Source organism: Malurus melanocephalus, unplaced genomic scaffold (genome assembly GCF_030028575.1).
Source record: "Malurus melanocephalus ecotype Western Australia unplaced genomic scaffold, MMel_1.1 scaffold_139, whole genome shotgun sequence".
Classification (NCBI taxonomy): domain Eukaryota; kingdom Metazoa; phylum Chordata; class Aves; order Passeriformes; family Maluridae; genus Malurus; species Malurus melanocephalus.
This window is the reverse complement of record NW_026623371.1, coordinates 1,624,085-1,644,653: the sequence shown is the minus strand read 5'-3', so window position 1 is coordinate 1,644,653 and position 20,569 is coordinate 1,624,085. Positions and strand designations below refer to the sequence as shown.

Below are 20,569 nucleotides of genomic sequence, written 5' to 3'. Positions count from 1 at the left end.
TTTTTTTTTTTTTTTTTTTTTTTCCCTCCCCCATTAATGCCAGTAGTTCTGACGTATAAATAGCTTTAGAATACTACTGGGAGAATTTTTAAGCCTATTCTCCTATCTTGAATGCTGGGAACTATTTATAAATAAATGCCCAACAAACTATCTACAGTTCCAATGATTTATGTGAACATTGCCTTAACTTGTAAAATAGAGTTAACTAAGTGATATAAAAAGATTATTATATGAAAAAAGATATAACTATAGCAAATTATTATYCTTTATCTTATATTCATTTCCCTGACAATTAATAATCATATGCAGGACAGAGATGAAGAAAGGAAGACAGGAGTGTCTCTCTGGGGTTGCCATTGTGCAGTTGCAAAAKGTGGACAAAACCTTTCCATGTTCAAAGCCCTGACTGCAAGAMTTTCTTTCATATCTGTTAGGACAGTAATAGTTTTGGAAGAAAAGAAACTGTATTTTGCTAAAGGAATTGCATTCAATTTCATTGTGTTTCACCTTGTTGCAAAGTTGAACTACCACTGTCATCTTTTATAGCAGTGATTTGGCTTGGTATCCCTGTGAATGCTCTTTGTTGTTGGCTGTTGTAAGGAAAGAGAAAGAATCACTCCTCTGTTTTCTCTCTAACACAGGATTTCAATTAGCAGGTGGAACAACTAGGAACCATTTTTCCCTGTCTGTTTTCAGTGCTTAGCCCCACTGAGTAGATGAAATATATGAACAAAACTAATATATCTTGTGCTYGAATCACCAAAGAAAAAGACATTAAAGTGGTTTAGTAAACATGTTGACATTTATTTTTAATAAAGTGTAGAATCCTTCTTCTCTATTATGATGAAAGAACAACATTTCGAAAACCTGAATCAGGGCTGGTTAACCCCCAAAAACTAAAGTGTATTGTAGATGATCAGAAAAATTGGAACCTATTTTTTTTTGAAGGATAGTTGCCAATGATTTTAAGGGTCTTTTAAATCATTTSGTATTGAAAACAATCAGCAGCAATGAACACAATCTTCTATCAGAAGTAGTATAAGAAGTAATTATCTCCTTTCTCAATTTTACATACAAGGATATTATATACAATATATATAACTCTTCTTAAAAATCTAAACCCCATATAATTTCAAAGGTCATAGTTATATAAGTCATTCTAATAAGGAGTTWGCTTCTTCAAAGATTTCAATGAAAYGGTTTATTTTAAGCAGYTAGTTGTCAGACGCAATCTTCTCTCTTGTTTTTCAAGTTCGTGGCACATAAAAACAAGAAAGGAATTAATAGTCTATTATGCATATTTTGGCTTCCTTATGAGCTGTCACTCACTAAATAGTCTCATATACACATAAGACCTCCTTCTGTGTTGTAACATCAATGTGAAAGAGCATTTCAATAATTGAAAAATCATTTGCTCCCTTCTGAAGTCTATCTCTACTATCAGCATGATAAGTTGGAAATCAAATTTTTAATATATTTTTATATRTATAAAAATCAAGATATTTTGAGGTGATAGGACATTGTGAGAGTTTAGATTGTTGTYAAATGAAAAGGTTGTTTTTTCCTCCTAGATTTTTCATAACAAATGTTACATTACTTTGTCCTCTATCACCTTTCTGAAAGGAGTACTAAGACATACTTGCATTGTCTTGGTTTTTAGATTGAAACATTTTTAAAAACAGAAAAAGGATAAATTAAATAAGATTTCAACTAAATTTGACTTTCAGGAAAGAACACTTTTGTTCCTTTGCAAGTATTCCACCAATTGATTGTAATTCAYGGTTACAGACAAATTTAACTTTCTTCTTGTATTGTTTGGATGTAAAGCACTAGAAAAACTATGTATAATCTTTCAGCTATGTCAGTGTATGTGCAAACTTTATGACTGTGAAATCAAATAAATCAATATTTAGGAAGCTCAGAACAAAAGACTGAAGGCATTTATGGTGAGTTGCATTAATCAATTTACTGTGTGCTTAGCATTGTTTAGCTGAGCTAATCATGGAAGATTAACCTTTAAAAATTTATTATTGCAAAGTATGATGATCCCATTCTTAGTTCCTAATGCTTTTAGCTCTATAAACAACATTTGACATTTACCAACACTAATGTCACGGACAAATGCTCCCATACACTGCAAATGACAAATGTTTGGATTATTTTTGGGGKTTTTTTTTGAGGAAGGAATTGAAGACTGACAGCAGGGCTGGTTTGGGGTTTTTTGGGGGAGGGGGAAAGGTGKTTTTTTTAATTTTTTTTAAAGATGACATACACGATGACATCACTTAAGATCATTATAAGTTAAGATCATTAGAAATTAAAGTTCATTAGAAGTTAAATGTTTAACACTGAAAAATGTTAGGCAAGCATTCATATTTTTGTATTGGCCACTGTTCCTCATTTAATTTGGATGAAGCAAAAGTACTTTTAAGAATGAATATGAATAAACCTGGTTTTCGGGTTTTGATCTTGAACCACAGTAGCAATGAACTACATGAAAAAGTATGAACTTCCAAACAGTGCTATTGCTTTTGCCATGATGTTTAATGTTGATACCAACTTCTGATCTTTGCCTTCAGGTAGTGCTGTAATATCAATATTCAATATTGAGAATGAAGAAATAAAAATTACTTCTGACTGATTCAGTGTTTATCATTCAAATTTTCTAGTACCTTTTTTAATAGGAGCTCTGAGGAACTGTCAATCTTAAATTAGTTTGCCAAGCTTTGTTTTAAATCCATTATCTTAACCCGCATCATGCCCCRCAAATTTCTTCAAAAAGTCTACCAAATACAATTAAGAAAGAGAAGTTCAAACACATTATGCAGCAACTTCTATGCACGAAGTTCCAGAGCATCAAAGAATATGGTAACCCAATGAAAAGGAGAATTTTTGAGACAGGCTCTGTTGCAGTACTAATCCCTGATAGTAGTAACAAAATGTCACAGATTTTCATGTAATGCAAAGGCTGTCATTGACATCTCATGGGGCTGGAACACATTTCTTTTATCCTGATGATAGATCACATTTCAAAGYGTGTGAGTGTGGATGGCATACACCTTGAAATACAAAAGTGTTTCATACTCACCCATCCTTATTCTTCTATTAAAAACAAAACCTGTTGGAACAATCTGAAGAAAGTCACACACGCAACGAGGCTTTGGGGATACAAATTGAGAAGCATGAGTCATGTAAAAGACCACCTCAAAACTGGACTCTTTTTGTGAAAAGGTTAAGGACATTAAGCTGAGAGATGTTACCACTGCCAGATACAAATTGCTCTTCTACATACCCAGCTCAACAGGGAGCTTTTCAGGATATAATTAAGCCACTTTTAAAGTCTATTTTTGTTAAATCCAAACTAGAACTGGAACAAGCAGAAAATGGCAGTAGTTCCATTCCTATGCTAAACATTATTCATAACAAAATTCTTAGAAAAGAGGGGGGCTACTGTATCTTGATTTCCATTTTGAGAAATTTTAGGAGCTCTAGGCAGATTCTCAATATGAAGAATAGCTGCTAAGACACAGTATAGAATTTAGAAATGCAGTATTTTCTCCTGTTAGGAGCTGTTGCTGCTGCATACACAGAGATTGGCAGACACTAAAGCTGTGCTCTAGATCTGCAACCAGAAGGGCTGGATCACTCGTCTGGGTGTGCCACCTTGAGAGGGGAAAGAAGACAATTGCTTTGTCCCCTTAGCATCTCATGCAAAATTTAAAGGCTTTCCAAAAGTCCTACAGATTTCTTTGGTCCTTTGTTTTTGTTTTTTTTTACTGACACAGTTGAACAACAGCAGATCACAATATGGGAATGTCTTCTGGCTTGCATCACACTAATCCAAGTGGTCTAGAATTCTGCTTTTAATTTCAGCTGGTTCTTTAATCTGAATTCCTAGTACATGGTGATTTATATCCAAGCAGCTAACAGCATAAAGCAAAACACAGTATCATTTTAACATAGTAACAACTTCAGCAAAGTGARGGTAAATGCTCTGTCAGATGCCATATGTCATGACAGGTAGACTCTATGACTGTGAATACATGGAATAATCATACAAGATATATGGACACAGTAAACAAACAAAAYACATGTGACATTAAGCATTTGGTTCCAGTTAAGACCAATGGAAACKGAAGTTTCCAAGCTCCAGGCAGGAGTTTCTCACATCACCCAGTCATAGATATCCATTTCACAGGGAAAATGTAGATTTTTCTCCAGAGCMCTCAAACTTTGGCTCCACAGGTTTGTTCAGAAAGTGACACTTCAAAAAAGCTCTGACCCTGACTTTTTTTCCCCTTTTGTATCCTCTCTGATCCACAATATTTGGTTTGATTCAGAACATTTTAAAGGGGACAATTTTTAATATTTTTGTCAATTGGCTGATAAACTGTTATAACTATGGACATTTTTTTTCATTATACAATATTACAGGTGGGTCATAAATTCTATGCTGAAATAAAAGGAATTTTGATATTTTTGTCCTGATGGTTATTCCTGATTTGTCTGTATTAGGCCAAACTTCTGCTCTCTTTATTCCTATTAATACTTGTCTAAAACCAAGGAAAGACTATTCCTAGTCAAGCTTACACTAAAATGCATGGGAAATTGGATCTGCACAAATATGTTATCCTGTTCTGAAGCATTAGTTTTGCAAAAGGTTGATTCTATGCCTTTATTTGTTCTTTATCCTTTGAAAGTAATGTGGGAAGACATCAGATTTATGAGCATTTTTGTTAGGCCTGTAGACCACACACTGATGAGACATTAAACATAAGTTTTTCATTTCTTCTACAGTACTTAAAAAGTGAGGAGAAATCACACAGCTGACCACACTGCAGCGACTTACTGCTGCTATAAATAGATCATAATAAGCATGTGCTGTATGTGATTGTCTGTGCTGATAAATGAAAGGGTGTGAATTTTTCAGCATCAGTGGAAAGACAGAAAAAAAAGAAAAAAAACCTTCCTGATTGCAGCTGCAAATGGTAGCAATTTTTTCCTTCCTGCATTAATGAATGTAATTCATGTAATGCATATTACATCATTCAACAGCAAAATTCTCACATTCAGTTCACAGACAAAAAGTATTTTAATTAAGAATATCAATCCACTACCAGAAAAAGCAAAGAAAGACACTTCTTTGGCCATGTAGAAGGAGTTGTGATGCAAATATATTTTATCAGTGTAATAAATTCACTTTCCTAAAACTCTTTACCAAAAGAACATTCTTAAAGACATGTTCTGGTTTATTTGTCTGTTTCCTGTTTCTAACCTTTCTTTATGCGCAGTATTTGACTGCAAACCAATACCAAATTTTACAGTCTCTAGTGATTGAATCACTTCATCTTCCATAAACATCACAAGTTCAAAGAGCTTTCAGCATTTGGACTCCAACACAACATACAAACTAAAATAATTCATTGTCTAGAGACCATAACAAATTTTAATGTGCATTTACAGAGTAAACAKAGGGCTGAAGGGGGTCAAACCAGTCAAAGTGAAGATATGCATTACAAAATCCACACATTACTGAATTACAAACTAAAAAGTGATGCTTTGTCAAAAAAGGAAATAAAGATGTTTCTTGGTGGCACGACATATAGATAATATTAAAAACTGGCTTGCATGGGGACCAAAGTATGTCTACTCTGAAGTTATATCACACAGACTGTAAGCAATTTACAGAATTTAAGTCAGTTTTGCATATACAGGAGTTGCAAAATTAGAGAAAACACACTGAAATATAGAACACACACACAAAAAGAAAAGGATGTATATATATAAACCTCCACACAGTCATCAGGGGTTGGCCTAAGTTGAACTTGCCACCATTGAACAAGAAACAAACAAAAAGACAGAAAAAAAAACCTCACAGGGGAAAAAGAATAGTATATTAAAAAGCAAAAACAAAAAAAAAAAATCTCAAAATAAAAATATTCTCATGTGTTTTTCAGAAACAACATCCCCGAGTCTGCTGAGCTGCTTTGTAGAATATATTTTCTCCTTTCTATTCCTCATGCAAAAAAAAACAAAAAAGAAGAAAAAAATAAAAAAAAAAGGCTTTTTGATAAAGTTTGTGTGTATTTTATTTATGGTAAATCACTACGGTTTGTTTCATTATTTGGCCTCTTTTTGCTTCCAGGCTGTAACGGTTCTTTCAGCGTAGGAAACCAAATGTCATCCATGGTTAATTCTGTAATACTGAGGACTCGCAGGCCAACCCCTGAGAAGTCAAGGATGAGGCTTCTCCTTGCCGAAAGAAAAGGAAACTAGGTCTTGCTGTTACAAAACATTTGATTACATCACACCAGTTCTCTTCAAATAAAATACCAGTGATACGCCAAAGAAAATAAAATATATCAAGAAAACGTGGTATCCTCTTCTTTTTATATAATATTTTATTTTATTTTAATTTATTTATTTAGGAATTTGTTTGTACTTCCTGAAGAAGGTGCTCCTTGTGTAGAGATTTAGAGTACATTGGGTGCAGAGTGGTGGTTGGAGGTTAGGGTCAACTTTGCTGTCCGCTCCGTGGATTTTACAGGCGATTTGCTCTTTGCTTTAAGAAGAGAAAGTGATATTGGAAAAAGTCAGCACTTTTAGATTAAAGCAAAGCACCCTTCACAAAGCCACAAACAAGAAGCAGGACAGAAAGTCCATGGCTTGTAGCTATCCTCGCACCTGCGGAAGAAGTTATAAGATATTCGCTCATCTTGCAGATTTCCAATGCTCCTTATAAGGCTGTTTTAAACATACACATTTATTTATTTAATTAGCTCGCCAGGTTGGCTCTGGTGCCCATGAATGTCTTGGCATGCACTGCAAATAACAACACATACAAAGTATTTCAGTCCCAGGGAGGTGCTGTGTTTTTTTTTGGTTTGTTGTTTTTTTTTGTTGTTGTTGTTTTGCTTTCCTTTTTTTTTTCTAGTCTTTTTAAACAGTATTACCCAGTGAAACCATAAACTAAGAGGAACAAAGCCAAACACCTTCCATCTCAGAGTGTTCTTTACAAAATAATTTCCAGCATCACATCATTGACTGCTAACAAAAAAAGTCATCTAGTGGCTGAGAGTGTTTTCTTGTAAACCAGAGAAGATACAGGCAAATGGCTGTGCTATTTACAAGGGGAAAACAGACTGCCAAAAGGTTTGGACTACCTATTTTTGAGATTTTTTTTTCCCAGACTTTTTTTCTTTTTTAAAAAGCTTTGAAAACAATGGTCCATGTAGTTATTTCTAAACCCACAACTTTATATTTAGTATGCTAGCAGAATAAAACCATTCAGGGCTAGACTAATTAAACTGAAATGTTCACACACCAAGGACATGGGTATTTAAATGTCTTACATGCCAAGTCTCCGTGCTTGATAACTCCCTGTATCATCTAAAATTATATTCAAAATTTCAAACTAATTACTTGAGGTCAAAATCATGAACGTAATTTGGTAGCAGTATAAGTAGAAGTTCAGATTATAACAGGTTGATGCATGATTAATAGATTTTATACCTTTGTTTTATATTTGAAAAGGATAAATATCATCGATGGTTAGAGGCATCAGTCCTATAACAAGGTAGCAATGGTGTTAAAAGGAGTCCATTATAATGCTGGACTGATAATAAATGGTTATTTTAAAAAAAATCTATTAATCATGCATAAGGTATTTTTGTAAAGAATGTAATATCAAACTGAATGATGGATTTCATTGCAGCCCAAAAAGCACATTTATCTTATCATAAAGAATATACACAATGAAAGCAAAAAGAACTCCAGGCAAGTGCTTGTTTTTTTAAGTTTTCAGATGTAACACCATTCTCTGTATCTGCTAACAGTAAGTGTAGCAAGAAATATTTCTGATGCTGTCTTTAGCAATTTTTTTTTCCCTCTTGAAATGGGCATTAMACTCAATCCCAGATTTTAGAAATATACTGCTTACTTTGCTAAATACACGGTGTGAGATGTTACGTATGTAGTGTTTTCCATAAACCACTCTCTGCCCTCTGTCACGTACACAAGACCTTCTAAGCCATAGAATATTGCTTAGAATATTTCAAGACACATGTGAACARAATCACTAAATTAATATTAACTTTTAAATGCAAACTTGTCTCAAAGACATTGCTAGCATTTTTCCAAGGAAGTGCAAGGGGATGCTGTTTAGTTTCTACTGAAAGAAGACAGGAGTGGTGTGCCGCCTACTTTTCTCTTGCCCATCTGATAATGCTACTTGTACCCCACTGCTGCAGTTTGCTGTGCTTCTCAAGACACTTCTGTGCCACAAACAAGCAAGTGCAGGAGCAAATTTACTGCAACTTTTTCCTGTGGGTTGTTCTCACACAGTGTTTACAAGCTTGAACCCAAGAATTCAGTTTCTGGTTTTGATTTTCATGCAGCATGACTTTGTTCTCTCTCTGTGCAAAATTGGTCATTTGTCATATTTTTATGAAGGCTTTTCTTTCCCAAATGAGGTTAGTAGAACTTAATTCAAATATCTTTGTTGGTCTTAGATAATTTTTCTGATGTATTTCATTATYTTCACTTGTTTCATTCATTTTAAAAGCTTTTCTTTTTAATTGAACCAGGGAAATTCATCTCACTACAACTCTAAAGAGGCCTTTGGAGATACATTTCATCTGCACAAAACATGTATAATGTAACTTGGAAGAATCTCATTAATGTATTTTAAAAGTGTTTTTATAGCAATTAATGATATAACAATTTGAGAATTTGAAAGATGTAATGTGCAGTAAATATATGTAATGTGCAGTAAATAGAAGTAATGTGCATAGTGAGAAAAACTATGATACAAAGAAAGTGTAACTTAAAATATGTCTCAGTGGGAAAGGTAGCACCTTAGTATTTGCAGACCATGTTCTTTTGTTTTTGTTTTCATTTTGCTTTTTTTCAATAACACAATCTGTAGATACCCAAATTAGGGGGTAATATATAATGAATAAACATAAGCTTTGTATTTATAATGTTCAGTTTCTGCATGAATCCATCACATGCCTCCAATTCACATRTTCTACCTGCATATTCTTATCTAAACAGCTTGCTTTTCTTGCAGTGGATTTAGGTCACAGTACACGCAGTTTGTGCAAGCTAAAGCAATTCTAAACAGATTGGAAAAATTTAGGGGAAATAACAACTAAAACAATTTCAGTTTCTATGTGACAAATGAGGCTATTAGGACTGTTGGAAAAAACTGTAATAGACAGTGTCATCTGCAAGGTTTTGGGAACTGTTTAGTAGATCTTAATCTGGTTTAATAGTTTCCAAAATGCTGCCTAATCCAAACAGAGAAATTTCCAGTAATAGATCAGCCCACATAAAACTGACTTGCAATATACAGTGACATATATGGCTATTAGGCATTCTCTCATCTTTTCAGTGATGCTTTATGAAATAAAATTGAAGTTTAAGTATACTCAGGTTTCATTTTTCTTTTCCAGAGATGTGAAAAAGAATTGTATTTTTCTTCTATGAATCCAAGTATTTATTTCGATTTTTGGAGAGTGAAAGCTWCAAAGGTAAAATAGGTACACCTTTTTCAAATTTTTTCCCTTTTTTGTGTTTTGTCATTTTTGGTTATGTTGCAGTTTTTTTAATCTTCAAAAAAAAGAGTGACAAAAATATTCATAAATTTCCATTTTGACTTAGAGTCTGGAAGTTATAGGGTGCTTAAATCAGAGACTCAATTCCACCATATCCAAATTTAGACTTCTCATGCAGATGTGTTTTTAGTGTACCATTCTGACCAGCACTTGTGAACAGAATCACCTGAACTGTGAGCAAAGTAATACAAGCAAAAACTTGTCTATCTGGCTGTGGATTTGCTAAATTGATTACTCATTATCCCACCATTTCAAGCATTATTTTCTAATTAAYATAATGAGAGCTAAAAGAAATTTTATCGCAGGTCAGCAACACTGGGTAAAGCTGGACTGCAATTATGTAATCCTCAAAGACAGCCACACAGAAGAACTGGAGTGTAATGCATGTGTGCATTATCTCTACATTATTAGTTAAACTCTACTGTTTGTGTGGGTCAGACATTCTCACAGTTCCAACTACCAGCCACTGAGATCCTGTTAAATTCTTCTTGTGATATGCAAATACCCATTAGTTGCCTTTTATTTCCTGGTACTAACATGTATCCAAAAAGGGCAAATGTYCCTGAAATACTCAGCCTTCTAGAGTGAACAAATGCTGTTTTGCCAGAGGCATGTGATGATAAGTTTTTGTGCAGCAGCATAAAAGATTAGTTCATGCCATTAAAGTGTTTGACACTGTGGTTTTTTTTTCAAATTTATGGTTTACTCAAATGTTAGAAACACAAAACAAACAAAAAAAAGTGATAAATAATTTTGACCCTAGTGTTTAATGCTCATATTTCATGACTCCTAGGGTATTGGCCCCACAGCTAAACATCAATTTTCTTCTGTTAATCAATTTACTTTTAGAGCACCTAAGTACAAAATAAAGCTACCAGAAGTTATAAATTCTTAGTAAAATGCAACTGGTCAAAAAGGTAGTGACTCATTACATGCCTGAATGACTATGATCCCTTGCCTTCACTAAGATATTGATCAGACAAAATCTGTGTCTGAAACATGGGATTTGGGGATGCAAGCAGGGAAAAGCAAATGATGGTTGAATAATTTTGCCTGTTTATTTTTCACAGCTGGATGAAACACGGAACTGCGAATCAAGCTGCTGCCTCAGGAACTTCAAGTTTAGCATCTCCTATTTGTAACCTTACATGTTTACCACCCTGGGTCTCAAGCAGTTTGCATCCGCCAGAATTTAAGTTTAGTTTTTGGCATTCCTTGTGCTTTCTAAGGTTTAGGATTTCTCTGGGATGTAACAGCTTCCAGCATTCTGAGCCTCAATACTTTGAGGCTTCATAGTCAGAGCCTCTGGAAGCTTTCTCCTTACAGTTTTGTGTAAAATACACAATGTATTCTCATACAAATAACAGAAGGAATCTGAAAATTCAGCAGCATTTCTTTAGTATCTTATTAAACACGTAAGTTTAGTTAGGATATCCTTGAGTTTCCTGTAAGTAGTAACCCAAGTAAAGTAGTAACCTGTAAGTAGATCCCAAGAAAGACTAGTAGAGTCCAGGTCCTGTCTCCTGACCAGTACAGGAGAAATACAGCCAGTCACATCCCAGATTCATCCCAGATTCTCTGTATGTATTAAATTAGGCCAAAATATCAATACATATGTTTCAGAGACATATACTTGGTTTGTGCTGGGAATGAGATAATTTTGTTGTTCTACTGATTTCTGAAATCACAGAAGTGTTGAAGTGTTGAAACCTTGGAAGTTTCATTTTTTAGGAATTTGTGCTGATGTTTTCCGTCTTTAAATACCTGGTTTACTGTTTTACAACACTCAGTTTTGCTTTATACTGTTAGATTTGAAATACTCTTCTTGTCAGAAGAGTACTTGAAATCACATGAAATCATAATTTTGTGTTATTTCCATGTAAAGTAAGTAAAAGTTACTTAGAGGATATTTGCCGTTTTATACCCATAAAGATAGGTGAAACCAAGTATGGCTGATTTTATTTGAAGTTTTATTTGAATAGGTCTCACACAGGTTTTCAATAAATAGATTYGTCCTCTCTGGCCTACCAGTTGCTATCATTCTTGTTCTTCTGAATTAAAAAAATCACAATTGTGTATATCTCTCCTATGCTGGGTAAATAAACCCAGACTCAGGAAGAAATTTATCCACAAATCCCACTCCCTTTTTTGGGGAATGACTTCTCAAGTGTGTTTTAGGGCTCAGTCATCTGTCGGGGACTGAATGACAGATGAGCGGTATCCTTCATATTCAACGAAGATCCTTTTGCTTAGGCTTTCCCTCCATCTTTCTACATTGGCTCTACAGCAATTAGCTTAAAATAGTGTGATTTGTTCCTCACATACTGCAGAGGGCAAATGAGTTTGTCTTACACACCAGAAGAAATTTGGAACAAGTTATTAGCTGAGTTTCCCTGAAGTCTACTTAGACTTTGCATTCAGCATGAAACTCTGATCATCTGATGTCTGTTCCTTTTCTGTTAGTGATGTCCAGAAGAGGAGAAAYAGGGATGGGATTCTAGATGGATGGTTAATCCTCAGTTTTTAMTAGGTAAGGCACCCAGGGGTGTTCAATCTTTTGAAATGGCAAAAAAGGGCAAAAAATGACAACTTTCCAATATTGAATAGAGGAGAGATTTGTGACAGAAATTTGAGCCACCATGACTCCYGCAGCTCTTTCTGGGCTAAGGCAGGTCACAGCCTTTAACCTGMTGCCATGACCTCAAGTCATATTCTAATACAAGATAAGATGGAAATACTTTGAAGAGAAAAAAACTAGAGGGGATTTCAAATATTGGTAGCATGTAGGAAAAATGATRCTTGGCTACAGGCAGTGGTCCAGAACAATCCACAGTAAAACTATATAAGAACAACAGACAGCAGAGTGAAAGAAGAAAGAAAGGGAGTGRGACTTTGGATGATTTCTGCATTTTCACAATGCCAAGATGAACAGAAGCAGTATTAAGGGATACTGATGTGAACAAACCTGGGATTTTAAATTCAGATCACTTTTTACATTGTTCCTAATGTTGACTCCTACCTAGAGAAACATTTAATTCTTGTATTTTATTTTGTCTTTCTACTAGAATATATCTGAGAGTCATCATTCCCTGTTTAAATCTTAAAAGAGAGCTCTTGTTCATATCTCATTCTTAAAACCCATGAGTAGAACCAGGTTTCCTAATTGGGCTGTCTTGCACTAGGAAGAAGCTGAGAGAATCTCTAATGTCATTCTCAAAGATGAAAACAAGATCATCAAAATGAGTCAATTCTGTCATCCTTTTGCCTTGAACAGACAGGAGGGAGGTGTGAGATCCCTAAACGTATACCCCATAATTAAAATGGGCACTTCATCAACRATTATACATGTTTGTACTGGTCTAATGAAAATAGCCAAAACTAACTACTGAGTTTGAACACAGCTTTTGAGAAGGATAAACTGGATAGTGCACTGGACTGAGCCCATTTCCCATACTTCCCTGACTTTCTTAGGATAATCACATTGTTCCTTCCTCCTACCTGGGGCTTACAGTCACAAATGTCCAAGCATCAGCCATTTGTAGCAGATATTCAAATTCCCTCCCTTCCTTTAGCTACTGTTTGAACTTGCAAAGTTTTAAAATCTCTTCACATATATAAGCAATGCATCAGCTTCAGCTGTTTCTATTTCAGTGAGAGAGTCACTGAAATAGACTTTTCCCACTTTTTGGGAAAAAATGTCGCTAAAAGAGGCGTTTGCACATAGTCTGTGAAATATCAGTGTTATTATTTAAATAAAACTTATGTGAAAAGCGGTCCAGATTGCAATCTTTCAAAGCTGAGGGGGAGGGTGCAAGCTCAAGCAAATGCAGTCAATAATTGGTATTGTTTCAGAACAGTTGGCAGCAGTTTTTTTGACTGCTCTTATCAGCATTGGGCACCTTTYTCTCTCATCCTTCTCTTTCATCCTATCTTTCAAAACCAGTGATGAAAAATATCTTGGACTTTTTTTTTTTTAACGTGTTACAGAAAAAAAAATGGTGCATTTGTATTTATCTGCATGAAATGGCTGATTCTAAATCAAATGCAGGTTTTTCCAACTGTCTGGTGGTAACTCATCTTCATCCTATACTTTCATATAGTTATGCCCTATAGAGAATGAATGTGGAATTTAGGCTATTAACAAAAATGCTTCAATTGACTCCCTTTTTTAGTAACTGGCTTGTGCTGTTGTAACTAAACATGACTCCAACAGAAATTGCTCAGCATTTTTTATAATGTGTATCTAAATGTATGTATATTTAATATATGCATTTGATATATGCATCATATAGATTTCATACATTTAATTAAACTGTTAATGGAGCCATTTTTGAAAGATACATAAATTTGCAACAGTATTTTTATTTGAAGAAAAATACAATTGCATTCGTCTTTTTCCCCTTTACTTTTTCATCTTGTTATTTCTTTCATTCTACTGGAAAGAAAATTTAAGTGGGTGATWCTCAATATTACACTATCATCTTGAACAGCAGTGTCATGAAAAACATATGTGAAGAGGGTTATGATAACACAAAATGAAAATTATATTTTTTGGTAAATATTTCAATATGTGACATGCAATCCCTTTTCTCCTTTTTCAAACCTGACACTTATGCTCATGTTTGACATACAGTCAGCCTGGTCTCTATCATTTATATAAGAGCTATTTTCATGGAACTCAACTAAGTTTCCACTGGATGCATGTGTTTTCTTCTGTCTGATTCCTAGATGGCAAGTGTTGTGAGGCAGGGACCATTCCTCTGATCCCTTCTTTGCCAGATGTGTAATGCAGTTGTTACAGAGATTAGAACAATGCCTCTGACTAACAGAAGCTGCCCCTGTCTAAGAGCTATGACTCACAAGCTCTTGATGGGTTTAGCTAGAGCAGTTTAAGATGATAGTGTCTCCATCTCTCTGCCTCCCCCTCTTATGGAAATTAAACTCCCAAAAGTAGGAGTGATTCAAGCAAACCCCATGCCATCTCTTCATCTATCTCCMTTTAAGAGCTCTGTTTTAGTTTATCAGCTGCCGAAGATGCCTTTATGACAACATAGAGGCATGACACAGAACTGGGAAAGCTGATCAGTAGACACCTATTTCCACCTGCCATCCAGATTTGGGGCAATAACTTCTGATTGGAGCAAGATAAATACTTTAAGTGGCGACATTTCAAACTGCGAGACCTAAAAATCCGTGCTCATAATCCAAAGCCTTCACTCTTCAAAGTCTCTTCAGGTAAAAGATGGTCACTGAAYAGCAAATACTGACTATGTGGGAATAATTCAGAAAAGTACAAAATAAGTAACTGACCTGTTATTTTGGCAGTGTTTCAGACAGGCACAAACCTATATGGCCATATTTTCTAACATTATCATTCCACTAAAGRGCCTTGTGCCCTCTGAATTTACAGCTCCCTGTGAGACCTACTGCTAGTTCCCAGCTTCATGGTTGATTTAYTGTTGCCCCTTGACAAAATATCTTGTTTTTTCAACTTTTTCTTCAGTGGCACAGAAGGAACTGGAGAAGGATATGCCATCTTCCACAGCCTTGTTGAAGTAATTTTTATAATCCTTACATCTCTGTGGTTGTGATTTGGTGGACAAAATCCTCAGTCAATGTCACAGGAAAGCAGCTGAGGTAATAAAAGCAGTAGGAATGAAATGGCAGCTGAAGTTGCATCCAGATTTGCGCTTTGTATTTTGTTGGTTGTTGAACACACAGATTGAGTGTTTGAAGCACTGCAAATRCGGCCAAGCAACTAACTTTCACATTTTTTATTCACAGAAAATTAGGCAGCTTTTTTCCAAGATAGCAGCATTTGTGAGTAGGTGGGGGAACAGTGGGGGGGATCTGACTAGAACACCCACACACGGACAGGGTAACAATTTGCACTGCCAAGAAGTACAATGGCAACTTCCTTATGATAGGGTAAAATGGAATTTGGAGCAGAGTCTTCCCAAGGCAGGCAGAAAGATCATTAGTTGCTCTTCAAATATCATCCAGGTCTATCATCAACAAAGAAGAATTAATTGATTATTACTGTAGCATAAAGATGGTAACAGTCTCTGGAATATCTTTGAAGCTTTTGAATTATTTAATAAAATATAAAAATCCTCTCCAGAGAATAAGAAGATACTGAAAGTGTTGAGGTTTCTTACTAGTCTAGGCTAAGGTTTCAAAGAAAAACACTCAAAAAATTGATCAAAGTTTAAGAAAAAGCACATAATAAATAAATACAAACAATATAAATAAAATAAATAAAATAAAAACAAAAAACATGAAGCAACAAAACCCACCACCGAGAATGCCATCTTCCCTGAATCTGAATGAGCTGAAAAGAGCTGTTTTCAGGTATTTTCCTTCCCTTCATTCAGTTCCTAGGAACTTCACTGTTCTAAATTTTCTCAAGCTTTGCAGGGCAAAGCTTGAATTCATCTTATAATTCACTCTCATGTTATGAGTAAAAGAGAATTCATCTTCATCCTCATCCTTCGGCCATTTTTTTTGCTATTTCAGATGAATGACATTCTTTAGACTTCAACAGAGTTGYATTTGTTCCAGCCAGCAGATAATTCAATCCAATCTTTTTCATTTTATGTGATGCAAAGGATTTTCATAATGAAGTAGGGCACCATAGAGGAGAAACTTCCTGCTTCTCATCTGAAAAAGTTAAAATATCCTCTGCTTTGCTCTGTGTCTGTCAAATGACAAATGGATTGTGTTCTGAAGTAAGGAAATCCCATCAGTTATTTCAAGAGCAGGCCTTGTGACATATGCTGCAATCTCTGATGACCCAATGCAATCTGTCTGATCGTGATGCAATGAAAAGCAATTTGAGTRAGCTGACAAACAAATCATACACAGCTTCCCCCCACCCTTTCTTTTTTCTTCTTCCTTTATTTCCTTCTCTTTGTTTACTGATTGTGTGGCACACCTGCAATCTTCCTAGTGGTTATTTGCCAAAGAAAGTCCTATCAGGCATGTAGGACAGAACTACTGCGACTCTGCCACTCAGGGAACTTGTGAGTGATCTCCTACYAGATGTTTGTATGTGAATTTTGTTCTAAACCAGTTAAAATAAAGGAAGATATATGATTAAGTGCATACGTAGCAATGACAGACAGACAGACCAGTGAAATACACTGATAATGTTACTAAAAGAATAGGAAAGATCTCAATACACATGTGCATTCTGTTCTCACTGTTCCTTGACTGGCTTCATAAGAGGCAAGTAATTAATACAACATCCAAACACCATCCCTTTTAAAGAAATAAAATAACTCTTTTTACAGAGTTACAGTGAAGCCGTCATATATTTAACAACAAGCCCCAACATAATCTCAAGAAATCTCAGAAGAACACTATTTTCTCTTGAGACTGATTATTATTGTTTAACCATGGGCATAACTAAGGTTATAAATAATATCTCTGATTTTAGAAAGAATATGTTTGTAATGAAGCATACCCAAGTACTCAGTCTATGAGTACTCTCTCTTGGGCACATGAGATTTGCTCAAATTTGTAGGACAAGAAATTGAACAGGTAATGGTTGGTGATTGTTTTCTCTTCCTGGACCCTGAACCTGTATTTTTATGAGAGGAATAGTAATGAATACACATTGACAGTGATGTAGTATCAGTGATAGGCAAAGGCAGTGAGGGATGGTTACCAAAAGCAGATGCCATTTGGCTTGTGACAGGAGTTAGAACTGCAGATACACCCAGAAGAAACTGTTAGTGGGTCTAGACAAACTAAGCACTAGGAACAGGGGTTTAAGTATTTGCATGCATTTTCTTCTATCGATAAATATGCACATATAAGAAATTAAGATGTAGGAGTTTTAAAAGAAACATAAGGCATTAGTGAGTTGATTCTGCATTGGAAATCCTGGCCTTAAACAACAAAGGGTGAGAGGTTAGCTGCTGTAAAGACCTTGCTTTGTCAATGAGCTTGTTCAGAGCACATTAGCACTTCTCAGAAGATGTTTAATGTTTCAAGGTCAACAGCTAACTAGTTATTAGGGCTGCATCAACTAACATGGTTTGGTTAATCCATTATTTCCATTATWTTGAGAAGCTATAAAAAGTAGAGCAGCATCTTTGCATGGAGAGGGAATCAAAGTTTATATTTAAAGTAAAAACAGAGATTGCAGGTGTAAGCAGGTGTAAAATGGGATAGCTTTTTGGTAAGAATTCCTCAGAACAGAAAAACGTTCAGAACAAGAACAAAACTGTTTCTTGGCTTTTGCTTTCATGAAGTCCTAAGGAAACAACAAACTTGGCTTTTTGCTATGCCCCAAGGACAGTCATGGTTGGTGCCTCCCAGCTTTATTGTACTGAGTTTCTAAAACAGTGACTGTGAAAGCCAAAGGAGCTCTTTGTGAAGAAAGCAGTAATGTTGGGTCCACCTCGGTGGAGGCTACAGCAGATATATTATGTTCCTTTGCAGTAAGAGCAGATGAAATATAAATGAAAAATAATAAAAAAAAACACGGAAGTTGGTTTATATCCCAGAAGACTTCAAATTGGACATAAAATTTGTGCTTAAAATTGATTGATAATAAAAGTTTCCTAGATTCTCTAGGTAAAAATGGAGAYAGGAAGTAATATCCTCAGATTATCAGTATCAACACACTGAAGAATTAAGTTTTTATCCTCTTCTTTTGCATTCATGCCTGATGATCAACTTCTCAACGTGATTTACGATGCCAAGAATCCAGGTCATTCTGCCTAGGTAAGTRCCACCTTCTCCTTCTCAAGTCACTCRCTGGAACTCTGCCATCATCACAGAAAATTTAGGCATGTAGATAGCTTAATAGCTGAATTTATAACTTCATGAAAGAACAAAAAGTTGGTAGAAATGTGCAGAGTCTGTATATAAGCAGTCAGAAAAGGGACGTAATTCTCACATCTTCACTTGCAGTTCACTGAGACTGATCTTCTTGAGTCTGAAAAGCAACTAATGGCTTTGAGCACTTTAACAGAGCATTGGCAAAACAGGAAGAGTTTGGGGGATATACRCATTCTCAGCACAACAAATTCTTCAGCTGCTTTGTTGCTATAAATGTTSAGTGACTTGAACACAGGCAGCAGAATTAGTTTAGATTTCTATCCGTGAGAAAATGACATTTGTTGCAGCCAGGAGATTATTTAGCTTCCTTCCACCTGAATTTGTTTTAGCTCTTGGACCCCATTTAATTGTAGCATTGCTTAGAATGACAAAGCTTTGTCATTACTCTGCACTTTTACTTTTGCACTAGGATAGGTTGTTATGAATTATATGCAGGAAAAGATATCTGTCACTCCACCTACATAGGACATTTTCTGAATATATGAAGATTACTGTGTCAAATCACTCAGTTTAACACTTCCTGTTAAACTGTGATGGGTTAATTCATTTGTAGCAGACCATAACTATGAAATGAAAGGGTCAAGCTCTACTGGCTTTGACCTCTGTTTTCCTGACTTTTTTGACTTTTAGGTACTCATTTAGTGCTTCTTAGCATATGATAAGAAGACTGTCTGTGGGAGATGTTCTCATTAGCTATTTCTTCCTATCCTGAATCTCCATTATGCTTACAGTAATACATACATTTTTTTACATTCACATAATATTTTTCAGGGCATTGGAAAATACTGATCTCATAGCACTTTAATTTGTTACCCAYGGCTTTATAGCTCCCTGACAGTTATCACAATATTCTTACTTTTAAGTAAAGTAGGAGAATAGCAGAAATACCTTTTCAGCTGGGAAGTGCTGATATCTTAAAATGGTAGTGACTGTAAACTGCTTTTATAGAGCTACACAGTAAATATCTATTGTTAAGAAATAAATGAAATTCTGCAGTGTGCTTCAGGATAGAAGGAGCTGARTAGAGTGCTGTCTACCTTTCAAAAACAAATTTTGAGGACAAAATATTCAGAGTCAGAGTAAATTTTTCATATATTAGTGGCTGAGTTCTTTAGCAGTAGCTGAATACAGCATTGCCAATGATTTCACAGTGTCGTGTTTTCATCGTTGTAAAAGTATTTCACAATAATCTGTGAGTATGGCAATACAATTTACTGTTTGCTAGGAGCCTGGTCTCTAATAGTGGAGAATATTTGACAAAATTACCTATGKTTAATAGTACTTTTCTCTTCAAGCAGTACTGCTGAAGTCAGTGTTTTATTCAGCTCGAACAAACACCACAACCTGTATGTCTTTCAAGTGCAGATATGTACTTAATAATGATATATTTGTATTGAAGCATGTTTCTGTGTTCTAGGCTGGATGGTTACTTTGCTTACATATAATGTAATCACACAGTAGTCTTGTGCATGCACAACTATGGTTAGTATGATATTAAAGAAAGGAAGACTCTCTCATTTGATAAAATGAGAAGGTTGTACTTATTTTGTATCATAAAAAGATAGATTATTAATGTCTGTGACATCTTATTTCTGCTTTCTTTGAGGTCTTACAACTGACACCTCCCCTCCCTCAGCTGAAGTTGCTCCTCTGAGTTAGATATAAAACTCCCCCCTGCCTCGTGCTCCTGTGGGTATTGCTATTAGTGTAGAACAACTGTAAAAAGGAATGAAAATCCAAATCTCACCCTAGCTGCAAGAGCCAGGCCAAGACATTCTCAAGTAAAAGAAAGTAAATTTTGGTTCTCAACAGATTACTGATGTCAATATTATGTCAAAAATGTCACCAATAATCTGTGTAGCAAGTGACCGTCAAATTGAAATTAAGCATTATAAAATTCCCTGGTACACTTTTATTTCTCCACTAAATAAGCTACACCTCTGATTTATACAGCATTTGTCTGTGCTTTGTCATAAAAAAATAATTAATAAGCTTAAATATATTTTATCTGTTCAATTTTTTAATTATTTATGATTTGGATTGTCTGTACTTGATCCACACTAATGTTTGCTCAAGTAAAAAATTAGAGACCTGTTTTTTCT

At 35.2% G+C, this 20,569-nt stretch overlaps 1 protein-coding gene across 2 annotated transcripts in view; it reads right to left on the bottom strand.

Annotated features, from left to right (window-relative positions):
* Nucleotides 1-755: 755 nt before the first annotated feature.
* VSTM2A (V-set and transmembrane domain containing 2A) overlaps nucleotides 756-20,569 on the bottom strand; it is a 29,798-nt gene continuing 9,984 nt past the window's right edge. The window contains exon 5 of one of the 2 annotated variants that reach the window (XM_057371062.1): nucleotides 756-6,562. In XM_057371062.1, coding sequence (XP_057227045.1) covers nucleotides 6,474-6,562 — 89 coding nt within the window. In that variant the 3' untranslated portion in view covers nucleotides 756-6,473. Of the gene's footprint in view, nucleotides 6,685-20,569 lie in introns of both variants that reach the window. The other variant, XM_057371063.1, reaches the window with a different exon arrangement.